General features: G+C 37.5%; 1 protein-coding gene across 1 annotated transcript; it reads right to left on the bottom strand.

Annotated features, from left to right (window-relative positions):
• Positions 1-428: 428 nt before the first annotated feature.
• On the bottom strand, positions 429-12721 carry ppp2r2ab (protein phosphatase 2, regulatory subunit B, alpha b). The gene is made up of 10 exons (XM_024299544.2): positions 12399-12721; positions 10769-10837; positions 5391-5488; positions 5092-5257; positions 3831-3943; positions 3419-3596; positions 3153-3317; positions 2913-3082; positions 1177-1268; positions 429-1088 (listed from the first exon to the last, which is right to left on the bottom strand). The coding sequence occupies exons 1-10, from the start codon at positions 12403-12405 to the stop codon at positions 809-811; spliced, it is 1338 nt and encodes a 445-aa protein (XP_024155312.1). The 5' UTR covers positions 12406-12721; the 3' UTR covers positions 429-808.
• Between the last annotated feature and the right edge of the window lie 2433 nt (positions 12722-15154).

The following is a 15154-nucleotide window of genomic DNA, read 5'->3' on the forward strand; positions in this document are numbered from 1 at the left end:
AAAACCTGACTATTGTTGAACATCACAAAAAAAAAAAAAATCTGAACTAAACCACAAAGATCTCAAGACAGCGCCAACCTCAAAACAAAAACAAAATCTCTTGTGGAGTTTGGGAACACCGCCCACTCCAAAGCCTGAGGCACAGAAACAGCGAGCAGGACGAGAACCTCACTGGACCACTCTGGACTCACACTGTATTTAAAATCAACGGTTTAGGTGCTGCTGTAGAGCATGAACAACCAGGAAGTGAAAGGAAATTAAAAAAAAAAAAAAAAAAAAAGCCTGAGGACATAACTAACTGCTGGATTTGCAGCTTTGAACTAACCGAAGATCCTCAAAGGAACAGACGGACTAAAACAGTGTTCGCACAAAGAGTCAAAAACTCAACATTTCCTTAGAAAAATAAACATCACAATGGCACAGGGCAATAAAGGGACACACTAAAGTGTTTATTTCTTTGTTTTACTACAGAACCATTGAGGGGGAGGTATAAAAATGAGTGCCTGTAGTCAGAAATGAAACTGTTTTGCTCACAGTGGAGGAGCAAATTGGGAGGTTTGAACAAAAAATAAATTGGCACATCACTTAAATAACAAGGCAGATGTGACTCCGCCCCCTCAGACTGACTGATGATGGGCAAGAGCGTCTTCCTCTGTCCACATCCAGAACAAAGTGGCAAAGTCTGGTCACCTGGAGGTGACAGAGAGGGATGCTGGTAGTCTGCACCACCACAGCTCATCCCGGGTGAGGCCGCCGGTGGGAAAGATGAGAATCTCTCCACCTCGTCTCGCACAAACCCGCCCTCGCCTTAGTTTATTTTATCTTGGAATATGTAGAGGTTGTTAGTCGTCGCCACTGCGATGATGTTGTCCTGGGGGTGCCAAGCAGTGTGAAGGATTTTTTTATTGAAGTCCAAGCTATCCACGCTGATCTCGTCCTTCTTGCGCTTGCCTCCGGCGCACACCTTGCGGGGCTTTAGGACCTGCATGGGCTTGCTGTTTTCGCGGGACGCTTCCAGCATGACGTCCCGCCTCTGGCTGCGGTCAAACATCCGGAAGAAGTTGTTGTACGAGCCGGTCATGACCACGCTGCCGGGGGGAGGAGGAAAAACAAACAGGTGAGATCCCGATCAGATCTGAATCCAAACCGCTGTAGGATGTTCGGAGGCGCTGGTACCTGTCGTTGCCATTCCAGCAGCATTCAAACTTGTCAAAGATGCAGTCGTTCTCATAGAGCGAGCAGAGCTTGCTCCTCAGGTACTCATGAACCTGTCCAGGTAAGGAGAGGGAGGTGTTACATCACTGCACAGCGCCACCATGTGGCCACTAAAGAATACAATTTGACATGAGAATATCTGGGTCAAATTCAAACTTCCCCCTGATAATGTAATTATTTACAAAAGACATGTGACTAATAAAATCAATGTGTATTACGTTGGTGTGTTTTCTGTTTTTCATTAACAGCTGTATCAATGACACGTCAGCAGGAGGTCATGTGACTGACGTATCTAGAACTAATTTGGTAAACCAGAAAAAGGAAGTACAAAGGGAAACCGGAAACTAAAGAAATAAAATAAAAAACTCACTTCAAGGCCGGTTAAAGTGCAGACTCTAACTGGAACTTTAAAGTTTTATTTTTTTGTTACATAAAATAATGTAATAACAAAAAAAGCATTGTAGTCAAACCTGTGTTGCCTTAATGAAAGCTAAAGGAAACCTCAGATTGTTTCCACCAGCCTGGACTCACATCTGCTTTCCTCAAAACAGGGCGTCCCCTAGTGGCCATTATGTGACATCACCACATTTGTGTTGCTTTCTTTTAATAATGCAAATAAATACAGGAAATACAATTCACATTGGAGATGACGGGTGAGGAAAATTATAAAAAATGTAGATAGGAAGACCTCCTGAGACGGAATCCAAAAATTCTGATGAAACAGTTTAGCATAAATGGCCTGAATTATCAGGCAGTATTAGAGCCACCTTAAACATGTGTATGTATATATATATATATATATACATACATACATATAAGAATAAAGTCATAAAATTATTTTTTAAAAAGTCTACAGTTTCCAAAAAGTCAAAATTCTAAGAGAATAAAGGTGTACAATTTGCATAACTTTTTTCTCTTACAATTGATACTCAATTGTACGGTTCACTTGTGAGTAAAAAATAAAAATGTTACGAGAATAAAGTTGTACATTTGACAAAAAATAGAAATAAAGAAATTTACAAGAATAAAGTCATACTTTAACAAGGAATAAAAAAAATTTGTAAAAAAAAGTTAATAGCTTAATGAGAATAAAGTCAAACATTTGACAAAAATATACATTTTACTAGAATAAAGTCGTGCAATTGTAAAAAAAAAAGGCCAAAATTTCACTAGAATAAATGCGTACAATGAGAAAAACTCAAAATAATAAAAAAATAAAGTACTTTTTTGTCACATTAACAAGAAAAAAATCAATTAGCAAGACTAAAGTTGTACATTAACGAGAAAATAGTCAATATTTTCACGAGAATAAATTCAAACATTTGTGTCAAAAAATAAAATCTTAGCAGAATAAAGTCGTAAAAATTCTATAAAAAAAAAAAAAGAAAGAAAAAAGTCAAAATTTTACTGGAATAACATCAGGCAAAAATGAGAAATTATTTTATGAAATGATCATGAATTTATGAAATTTTATGAAAAACTCTTTGTAAAATTAATTACGACTTAAATGATAAGTTTACAATTTCATTCACATAAAATGTACACATAATTTTATTTAGATGTATTTTCCTTTTCTGTCTTTTATGGTGGCTCTAAAACCGTCCAGAATGTACTGAAACTGCCGTTAACAGTGTGAATCCTCAGGGTTTGTGAAGATTTGTTCACATTTATGTAACTATCTCACTCAAACTTCTCACCTGATAGGTCTCCACCGGCCTGTTTTCCATGTTCAGGTCCCAAATCTTCACAGACAAATAGTCTCGGGTCATCATGTAGCGTCCGCTATGACTAAACTTGACGTCTGAGATGGAGGAGATGATCTCGGAGAAGAAGGAGCGGTTACTGGGATCTTCCGGCTCCTCAAACACTGCGAGAGCAGAGAGAGGTCAGAGGTTTCTGAGGGGGTGGAGTCAGAGCGCGCCATCGTGGATACTCACACTTGGTGTGCCTGTCACACAGAGCCGACTCTCTCATGTCGCACAGACGGATGATGCCTTTGCTGCTGCTGTAGACGAAGGTGTTGCACTGATGAGGATGGAATTCTGCTGCTGTGATCACCTCTGTTAGCTCCTCCATGTTGGCGGGTTTAATATCAACGATATCTGAGAAAAACAGTCAAGGAGACGAACAAACTCCACCGCTGTCATGATCTGACGGGACCAAAATGTTTCAACAGGAAGTCTCGGCGCGTGTTTGAGGATACTGAAGCTGCGGTCGGTGATCTCCAGGTGCCAGAGGTTGATGCGTAGGTCATCTGCAGACAGGTAGGTCTCGTGGTCGCTGTTGACTGAGACAGAGTTGATGTGGTAGGTGTGAGCGTTGGCAAACACCCTCCGTGGACTGGCCTCCACCATCAGGTCCATGGGTATTAAAACTGGAACCTGAAAAGAAGAAAACAGGTTGAATCAAAAGGGGGATTTATTTTTCCTACTCCAAATTTTAAAACTTGTATCCAAGTTTGTCAAAAATTCTGCAGAACTTTCCATCACTCATAATTCGAGAGGTTACGTTTAAGCTAAGTTGGGCGTCTAAAAATGTTAAGTCAAAGTGATTTGCACAAACATATGTTCAAATGCTTCCTTAAATTCAAAGTGTCTCGGTTGCTCCTGACTGACCCTCAGAGATGTGATGGAATTAGGGTCTTTGCATCGGCCGTCATCTTCTTTCAGGTTGTAACCATCAGGTCTCTTGTCTCGCTCACTGATTTTCCACAACTTAATGGTCTTATCTGAAAGAGAAGAAAAACGTATTTAATGTACAAGGTGTGAAAGAGGCTATTGCATTCAAAAAAGCATCTGATAGATATGATAAATATCTACACAATTAAAGAAATTTTGGTAACACTATAGTAAGATTCATTAACAAGCTTTAAGACATTAACAATATTAATGTGTTAATAAGGTGTTAGTGAGACATTTATCAGCATAATAAGATAATTAAGATTTATTAACATACTTTGTAAGAATTAACATCTAACGTGCCTACATAGGCCATTTTAATTAACTACTTACAAGCTTAATTTATTAGTTATCCCTGTTAATATTATTTTGAGTGTTTTGCAGCATCTAAAGTGATACTGAAAGTTTTTTCTAAACGGAACTTCTATTTTTTTAAATTACATTTAAATAACCGTTTTTATTGACACTGTCAACTAATATTTATAGTTGTAACGAGTTCCTGAATCAAAAATCTTTATATAGTAAGGTAAAAAAAAAGAAAAACTGACAAATTAATTTTCATTCTTGTAGAATAATGTTGGAATCAAGAATAAAAACTAAAGGCATGCACTACTTTCAGAAAAGTAAATAAATCTTCAGTTAATATTGGTGAAAGGAAAATCAAGTTATTTTTTATGAAATAAGTAAAAAAAAAAAAAAAAGTTTTTAGTTAGCGATTTGAATTAAAAATATATAATATATGAAAATAGTGGAAAATCTGTACTGGAAAGTGTGGGAGTTTGATGGTATTTCCACTAAAGGTTAATTAAATGATTTTAAGGGATATAAAGAGTTTAGTTGACTTGTTAGAATCTTCTTTATGCTACGTTTTCTAAATAATTGTTCATTTGTTACACTAATAAACTAGATTTCCTTTATGCGTCATGAAGCTAAGTAATCAGTGTGTTACAGTAGTGAAAAGTGCAGATATTCAGTTCATTATTATTATCTATTGCTATAATTATTTGTCTTTCAAAATGAAAGGTTTGCTCTTATTCCCATTCATTTGTTAAATACATTTATCCAAAAAGTGCAACTTATTTTTTAGCTGCTGCAACTTGAACTCTGGAGCGACTCACAGTCCAACAAACAGAGAGCTTCTTTGTACTGAGGATAAAGTTGTCCGAGTAATCACAGATGTTTGCAGTGACAGATTTACCGTTTGTCGACAACAAAAACTGTGCAGCATTCTTCTGAGGAAGCCAGCGGATCTTGTTGATCTTCTCTTCGATTTCCAAACTCTTCAAGTAGTCGAACTCAGGCTCGTGGCTTTGGAAGGTGCTGTAAACGTTGTACTCGCTCCGGAACTGAGGCAAGCTTTTATTCTGTTGAAATGGATGGATGAAATGAGCTCCAGCTTTAGATAATGGGATTATTTCCTTTGTTTTCTTTAAAACAGAATGACATTGAGGAGATGACTTCCTCTGCTGGATCAGAGATGAAGTCATGTAGCTGTACCTCTATTTCCTGCTGAAAGATCACCACCCGCCCTCCTTTGTCTCCGGTAGCCAGCAGCTCTCCTGTATGGTTAAACTCAACCGTAGATATTATGTCCGCTAAAAAAATGAAAACAAGAGTAGAGAGAAAGGAGAATTAGTCTTTCACTTCAAAGTGCTTTCAAACGGGACTTTTTTGGTAACAAGTCCACATCAAATCAGCGCGTTAATCCAAACTCCTCCAGGATTTCTGTCAGCTTGTGGACCAGACAGAAAATGATCGGTAACCTAGTTTTCCCTTCTCACATCACCCCCTCTCAGATCCAATTATCCTCTCCTCCCCACACACACACAGCAGAGCGTTACTCCATGTGCTGGAGCACAATCGCATACAGATGCGGAGAGGCTCAACCTTTTGTTGTCCATCGGAGCAGAAAGACAATGTTGAACATGAGGGGTTTGTGTGTTGGAGGACACTGCGCTGTTGACGATGGTCCTCATGGCGTTTAAGGTCAGGTAAAGGCATAAGCCTGACCATGTTTTCTCTTTAGCCCAGAGCTACATGGATTACAGGACAAGAAAACAGCAATACAGTTAAGACGACAAACACTAGCTGATGTATCAAGACTTGGGGATATCAGTAACTAGACTTTAGGTCTTAGAAGGCCACAAAACCTGGAGTCTGGAGTCATTGACTAACTGGACTGAGTGAGCGTGACGTCATCCATTGAAAAGTGTTCACTTCTGGCTCCAACCAAATGAAGTCAACTCAGTCACCATTTTTATATGCCATACAGACGCTGCCAGTAAGTAGCAATTGGTCTGAGTCATCGTTTCTATGGCAACTACTCTTCAGGAGTGAGCTTGAAAGTCCACACCCCTGAAAGCAAGCTCAGGAGAATCTGTCAAACGTTTGACGAAACACCACACTTTTGAGGAATCCCAGTGGTCAGTTGGACTGATACTACAAAAAAAAAGAGTAGGATCATCGAGAAAGTGTTAAAAAAATAATTCGAGTAAAAAAAATGGTTATTCTGACAAATAGAATGACTGCGTAACAGCTGTTTATTTCTCAATAGAAGTCTATGGGATTGTGGCTCCTTGGAGCCAGCAGGTACTTCCCATTTAGAACACCAGGGGGAGGGGTCACTCAGTCCAGTTCCCTATATACAGTCAATTGTTACAGAATTTGCACTGAAAGCAGCCTTCAACATTTTATCCAAGCAAATGCACACTTCTGCCTTCAACAACAACTAAACGTTCATAACGTGCATTTAATGGTACTGTGCACAAAATATAGGAACAATTTCATTTCCGTTTGTGGTTCTTTTAAATATATTTTTCAAATGTCTACTTAACACACAAGTGTCTAAAGCAGCCAAGTGCAACAAAATAATGCTCATATTTGACACTACAACTGAACTAATAAAGAGAATATGTGGACTTTCCTTGTTTTTTTATATTCTGTGCTGTTCCTTATAAGGTCTGGGTCACAGACTCTGTCCTTCGGCTGTGCCCTGTTGATCAAGCACACATCACGGGTTCTGCTTTGTTTTGGTCTCTGACTTCAAGAGTTCTGTTTTAAGCATAAATGAAGCAGAAAAGAGACAAAGCAGGAAGCTGCAGCTTTGGTGCGTCAGACCCATAAAGCTCAAAGACTGAGATGTTTTCAGGACACACCTTCTAACTAAATTAGAGAAGGCCAGAGATAAATAGACACAGCTGTTGGGCAGAAAAAACAGAAGTGAAAACACCTCAATGTCTACAGGTATGTGTGGATGTTTTTTTTTTGTGGCTGTCAGCAGCATCGTGAGCACAAAAACAGGACAGAAAAGAATCCATTTTGTTGGATCCGTCTAAAAACATACAGCCTTAAACATCATAGTCTGATGATGACTGCTCACATTTAAAAACTTATTAACTATTTATGGCTTTTTTTAGTCACAATTCTGCAGGTTTACAATAAAAAAAAGTTTAAAAGTAAAAACTCAGGTACAATACACCAAAGCTCTGAAAAACGTGAAATCACATAAGGACACACCCTAAACTGTCATTCTTCAGACGACTGAAACACTCACTTCCAATCCATTTAAAAACAAACAAGCTGCTGACTTTGTGATGCAATTGTAAAACGACTTTTCCCTGACGAGAAAACATTCACAAAAAGCCAGTGCGCTTCTTTATCACCAAGATTTAGGAAACCACATATTGAATATTCTTTTAAAATTTCATAAGAGGAAGAATGACCATTCAGATTTTAGCTGTAATACCCAACTTCCTCTATTCAGATACCAACACCAACAAAAATATATTGATGCAATTTTTAGCCAAAACCAAATAACATTTGTGGTTTTCTAGGACATAGTTTCTGCAGAGCAGCAGGAGTTCATTAGAAATTTACTTCTGTTGCTGCAAAGCAATCTCGTCACCATTTTTATTACCCATCTGTTGACACATTCTTCCACTAGCTTACAGCCCCAACATAACATTTCTGGGACAACAAAAATGGCGAGCAATATTGGAACTATCCAGCTCAGACAAAGACGTTCATGGATCTATTTGTCTACAAGTGGATGCATCGGAAGAATGGAGCGGAGCTGGAAGCTTGTGGCCCATCCGGTGTATTTTATGATCCTTTTCAAACTGCAGTTTGCTCTTGATTCACAATGATTTAAATAAAATACTCAGAAATTTAGTTTTTAGCTTAATTTTCAACACATATGTCCTCTATAAGAAAAATACAACAAGGAAATGTTCAAAACATCAACAAATAATATTAATTGGAGTGGGTCTTTAACTCTAATTTACATACATCTCTCAGAGATCTGTCACTAATATATATATATATATATATATATATACATATATATATATAGTATATAGCTTCCTTTTGCTTGTTGAACATCAACTATCAAGACCTGCTGAAGGTGCATCAGTAAAGTCTCTAGAATTTGTTCAGATCAAGCCAGTAATCAACTTAAATGAGTCAGATTTTTTTGTTAAAGCAGTTTACCACATTAAAAGGTTGCAGTCAGATTCAGGTTTGACAAGTCCTGAGCACATGATTTGTTACACCATGCAAAAACGTACAATTCTTACTTATTAAATCAAACTCTCATGACAGATAGGCGTAACAAAATAGCATTAAAACCCACGTAAACGGCTTTGTCTTTAAAAGAACCTTTAGAGCAAAGGGCAAAGGTCATTAGGAGGATTAATGCATCGTCACGAATTCTACATTTGATTAATCACAGCGTGTTGCAACAGTCGTACACAGTGTTGTAAAATGGGGAGTGTTACTTTGATACTTAATTCAACAACAGCATTTGCTAATAACTTTTATATATTCTATAAATTGACTGTTCTATCACAAATCATTACCTCCAAATAAAACTGGCCAACTATTTCTTAATTCAGCAAATACTTTACACAATCCTATTGTGTGGAAACAAAAGCATTCATTTAAACTACAATAAAACATCACAAACTCAAGGATGTGTTTTTAGTTCACCTTAATAATAACTAAAAGGCATAAAATTAAGTTTTATTCTGTTGGTTGTTCGACTAATTTAGTGAAAAACTGAATTAAGTGGTTGATGGAATGAGAAAAGAATGTGTGGACACATTCCTTTTATACATCGCCCACCTATATAATAATGAAATGTTTACATGGAAAGCACTTTAATGGTCCATATTATGCATCATCGTTTCTATGATTGAAAAAAAGAACATTTCGGCAAAAAACAGAATTATATGAAGATGATCTGCTGTAAGGTGGTTGAAAATAAAATATGTTTTTTACAGTAAACAAAATGAATTATTCTTTAAATGTATAATAAATGAGACACTATTGTCACTAATCTGGGCAAATACTACACAACATGCAATACAACAGTGATTTTTTATGGGGTATAACAATCGATGCATCGATTTCCACGATCCAGATCAGTCTGTCTAAGGCAAGTTCTCAATTGACCTGTACTATTATAAAATAGTTTCAAAATTAAATACATTGATTATATCAATATTGGAAAATATCGTTTAGATTGAGACATGGTAGGTTTAATTTACTGTAACGTAAAAACCACCAAGTGCCATCACAGCAGACAACACATGTGATGTCATCAGAAAAGGATCAACCATCATTACGGTGCATTCACAGCGAACCTGATTCGCATAATCCTCCCCTCCTTCGCCGTATGGCGAATTCACTGCTCACCGTCCACCAGCTTGATGCCATGGCTGCCTGTGGGAGGAGCTACCAGCCATTTTTTTTAAATGATGCTATAAGGAAAGGTGTCAGTAGTTGCAACTCTTAAATTTCGCAAACTGGAATTTCAATAATCAATTCTCCCAATGGAGACACCACAATTTAAAAAAAAAACTTGCATTTTCAAAAAAATGATTTGGCGCTTAGAAGAGGTGGTATTTAGGATGTATCCAAATAGACATTTTTCGCAAAACTGTAATGGAAACACTTTATTCAAAATATATGCGCTTCTTGTAATGAATGGTCTGCTCTGAGCGCTGCACAGCGGGCGCCATGAAAGATCCCCGCTTGAAGGCTCTCTGTCTAGTATTAACCTGAAGGTGAAAAAATTAAATTGAGACCTTTTTGCGTTTTTTTTTTTTAAAATGTCTCAATGAGGTCCAGCCTCCACATCCCGTAGCGGCTCTCAGTCTACCGACACATCAAGCAGTGAGGTCCACCACGGGAGTCAAAGCTGCCGATCTGTCCAGAATGTATCCCACCTTTGCCCCAAAGTAACCGGATGAGCTCTGCAAACCTGAGGCTCCAACGGATAAATGGAAAAGATGGAAGATCAGGACAAAAATACTTACATTGGATTAGCATTCTACCTGCTGATCGAGTCCCTGAAAACGTCACTTGCCCAAAGCTGAGTTCATGATTGGCAGATGAGACGCAGCAACCTGTCAAACTTCCGATATTTAAATTTTGGCCGTGCTGCCCAATTCGCGCCTAAGGAGTTTAGATTGCCTCAATTCACGTCGACACCATTGACTTAACATTGAAACTGGTCGCCTCTACCATGCGAATCGTGCTCGATGTGAATGCACCGCAACAGTCCAATGTATTGAAACACTTTGAATGTTGCAAAGACGTGACCTTATAGTGTCATAAAATGTTCTAAGAATATTCCCTTTGTATTATTTTGATGTGGAAAAAACAATAGAGGGCTAAACTTGGTTGAAGTTTTGGCTATAGATGTACTGGGTCAATTTTATGTCAGTGAATCGGATTGTTCAAAATGAACAATGAATCAGATTGTCAACCACAAATTATTATATAAATAAAGTCATTAAAAATTAATCGTTACATCCATATTTTTCCCCTAAACAGTTTAACTTAAAAACTGTATTTAAAACAGTTCTTCATACCTTCAGCTACGTCGTCATCAATGGCTCCTTTCACCTGAGAGAAGCACCACTGCATGTCACCTCCAGGGGCTGTGGAAAGTAAAAACGATAAGATCAGTAACACTTCTTGCTGTCTGCTTCCACAGCAAACACCAGATTCACTTCACTGAAGAGGAGTCAATATTGCTTCAAGCAAAGCGGATGACAAAACTTTTTGAACGCGAGCTCAATAATATTCATACACTGCTTCAGAAAATAATAGTCAGATTCTTCTAAGACGCTAGGTCTAACGTTACTGCAATATTTAAATGATCACACAAAGTTAATGCAATCCTAGTATTAAGGCCTATCTCAATTAAAACATTAAGATATAGCACTTAGTTGAAACAGCCGACACCTGCAAAACCAGTTCTGTTCCAGGAAGAATCAGGCACAAGTCATGGCTATAAAACTACATGATCTTTTAATTACAAAAAAAAGTGGGTGCAGTCAGTAACTGAGAGATGGCTCTCTTCGTCTTTGGGCTTGTAGTTTGGTTAATAGCGGTCATACTGAGGCCTGGTTTCAGAGGAACTGAACACAAACATGAACAATTCTAGCCCTGCAATAACTAGCTGCTTCGTAGCACTTGCAAAACTGAAACTGAATGCTTTTTGTAATGTTTTTAACACAATAATGTCAACATCAGCAGCACATACTTGAACAGTATGGTACATTCTTTAACATAAAAGGAAGTAAAATCATTTCTGTGCATACATAATCAGAGTCATATGCGTCAATCATCTTCCGAAATGTACAACATGCATGCATAGCACACAAGTCTATGATTTAAGTTTCTGCTATGCCTTTAAAGCCAAATTTAAACCCAAGTCGGCTATGAGGGGGTGAGGGCGCCCACCCACTGGATTCACAAGAACCCTCCACCTTCACTCCTACAGCTAATGAATGAAACGCAGAGGAAGTCGGAGTATTCCGTACAGATGAAATGGCGGTTCATTCCGCGTTTCTCTGACCCTCTAAAGGAGAAACTGCGTGAACATTTCCCCTCAGCCAGAGCTCCGCGGGCCCGCCTGCTAGCCTGCATGTGAGCAATGTCAAAGTTTGCGCTAAAGCTAGCAGCAGGGACGGCTTGTCAAGCTAGCCGACGCATGTTTGAGAAACTGTGGCGCCACTTTTAGCTCTCTACAACGTTTGGGTTTAATAACCTGCGACTTTGTATATCACTTCATTTAAACATTTGCACTAAAAAAACGAGAAAAGCCCGTGTACCAACGTGATTCTCGGCCATTACAGCTACGAGAACTTAACACTGTAGTGACACAAAATTATAGCCACATTTGGCTAACATGACGTGCATATTAGGTTTTTAATACAACATAGCTGCTTAAATAGCAGAACAACATAGCAACGGTAACGGGTTAGCAAGCTTTAACAAGTAAACTGTTTCAGTTGCGCATGGACAGTCGAGTTCTGTGACTAGCTAATGTTAGCACTAGCTAAGTTAAGCTAACTAGCTATCGTTAGCCAAAGCAGAAATTGGCTACGTTGGTCAAAAATCCCGACTCCTGGCGCACAGAAACGATCAAAAACACACGTTTTAACAAAAATACTACGAGATTTATCTGTACGTTTAACAGTCCACACGAATTACCTGCCATGGCGAGACAGACAGTGGAGCTTTCCTCAGTTGGTCACGATCCTGCTTCCCACTCCCACGCGCTGATTCGTGGGATCTGAACTTTTTCCCCCTCCTCCGCTCAGTCTCTGTTCACCGAGCAAAGCAGAATGTGATTGTTTAGGTCAAACTGCGCGGTTTGGACTTCCCGCTCGTCTCTTTGCGGCTCCTGGAAACATTCACTCCTCCGTGCTGCTGCTGCTGTCTCGCGCTCTCTTGCCGCCGGCTGCTCCGCATCCCAGAAGTCAATTCTTCAAACTCTCCTCGAGCCTCTTCCGCACGTGAGCCAAACCCTCTTTATAATGCGCGCGCTAGAGCGCGTGCACATTGACGGAAGATGTGAAACATATTGCCTTCAACTCTTGCTATTTGGGTTTATTTCTGACTGTCAACAATGTAGAAGAAATTAAAAAAAATCTAACTTCACTTTTTTTATATATAAATATAAGGCAAGAATTAGTATTTATGCCACTCAAACTATTATAATTAATTTGAAGAAACTATTGTTTCCCTTTTGGCACAAACAAATCATAAACTAAACTTTTTTGTTTAAACATGGAATAGTTATATAACTTTTAAAAGACGTTCACTGGACATCTTTTCAAAATAAAATACACTGTGTCACATAAAATAATCTCAATACATTTTTAGTATTGATAGTCTGATGTCAGAAAATACAATTTATTTGACATTTATTTGACATTAAATCAGACCTTTACCATATTGTTTTTAACCATAAAGGTTATTATTCCAGAATTGGAGGATATTTGGGTTTCAATGTATTCATCAAAAATATGCAATAAACTTTCAAAGGCTTGATCAGCTTAGCTTACAGATCAATTTTATATTTTTATTACATTATATATTTGATGATCACAAATATTGGTGCAACCTTGTCATTGTTTTTTTTCAGGAAACATGGTTACAAATCTGTACTAATATTAGCTTTCGCACAGAAGAAAAAGAAATTTGTGTAGCTCGCTGTTACTGATGACCAAAAGGATGAACTTATATATGTAAATAAGAAAAAAAAAAAACTTGTCTTATTTTGATTAAACGTGTAACAGGGTGGAATGGTACATTCAATCTCGACTAACACGTTCCATGGATAATAATAATTATTGGAAATATTTATTTAAAAACGTTCCAACAAAATACACCATTAAAAGAAATAAACAAAATGTAACTGTTTAATTTAGGGTTTGGTGGCTGGGACATGGGTAAAATGGCATTTTTTTCCCCATATTTTTATGGAGCGTGATGTATTATGGAATAATATTCCTGTTGGTTTTTATTCATAGCTATCTTAAAAAGTTACACTTTTAAAGTTCTACAAATTTAGTTTTAGTATGTTTAATAAATGTTTATCTCATTCAGCTCATTGAGTGTGATTCAGTGCGATTGAGTTTGACACCCCTGATTTAGAACAACCTGATTCTGCTGTGTCAAAAAATATAAACGCATTTTAAGAAGTTATTTTTAAATAAGTGTGCTAGTTTAGTTAATTATTTTATTTCACTAAATATGCTTACTTTCCATTTTAAATAAACGATAACAAACCATTTTTGTTCAGGTTGTTCACGGATGCTCAATTCCTCTTATTTTTTGGCTTTTAGAAAAGCTGCATGAACTTGTACTGCCCCCTAGAGGTGGAGGGTCTTAGACTCTTGCTAAAGCTTTCCAAATAAAACAAAAAAAAAGTTACTTGAATAATTTTGAAAAATGAGGTTTGTATCAGTGTTTTCTACATCACAAATAAGATCTTTTTCAAACAATATTTTTCTAGTCCACAATGATTTGTATTAAGAAATACTCAGAAATACAACTTTAAGCTTAATTTCTTTACATATTTCCTCTATTATCAGAAAAAATGCCACAAGAACATGTAAAAATCACCAAAAACATGATTTTCTTCTGAGTGGGTCGTTAAAATCTATATGCAGTAAATCTACTTTTAGAAGTACAACTTTTCACAAAACGATCATGAAAGTAAATGCAACTGATTACTCAACAGTTGCTTTTTCCAGTTCTAATTAAGGATCATGTCTCACGCCTCAGTTTACAGCAACAAGAAGACGCCCTTGTTGGAATTTTAAAAATGACTGTGAGAAAAACCCTGTAATCTGTTTGTGTCATAATCCAATAAGACACTCACAAAACTTACTGGATCTGAAGCAACACATGAAATGCAAAATGATTGAAGTGCGCATAAAAGAAGCTAAAACAGCCACATATGTCCTTAAGACGAAACACAAATCATTCTATAGATTCATAAAACAAAAAAGTCACACGTGGGCTATTGAGTAATATGCAGAAACAAACAAATAAACAAGCAAAACAAAGACCTAGGCAACACAACAATAGACAGACGGATGAAGATGATATAAAACTGTAAATGTTAGATCACATGCTCACTTTAGATCTTTTGGATGTCCTGAAGTGTCTGTTTTAGGAGAAACTTTTAAATATTCTGAGCAGCAAAAGAATGCACTCCTTGACTTGGGCAGGTAGGAGCCTCTCCTCCTACATGAACATGTCAGAACCTTTATCTTCCTCAAAGAAAGCATTCACAGTGAGGATGAGGAGAAAAAAAAGCAGCACTCCTGCCTCACATCACCTGAGACACGAGAATGTGAGGAATGCTGTTGGGTTTTGAAAAAGAGACAATCATATTCTTTGGCCTGCTGCATGTTCATCCAGAACAACAACAATGAAAGAAGTGAACAGCTGTC

Source organism: Oryzias melastigma, linkage group LG12 (assembly GCF_002922805.2).
Source record: "Oryzias melastigma strain HK-1 linkage group LG12, ASM292280v2, whole genome shotgun sequence".
NCBI lineage: Eukaryota > Metazoa > Chordata > Actinopteri > Beloniformes > Adrianichthyidae > Oryzias > Oryzias melastigma.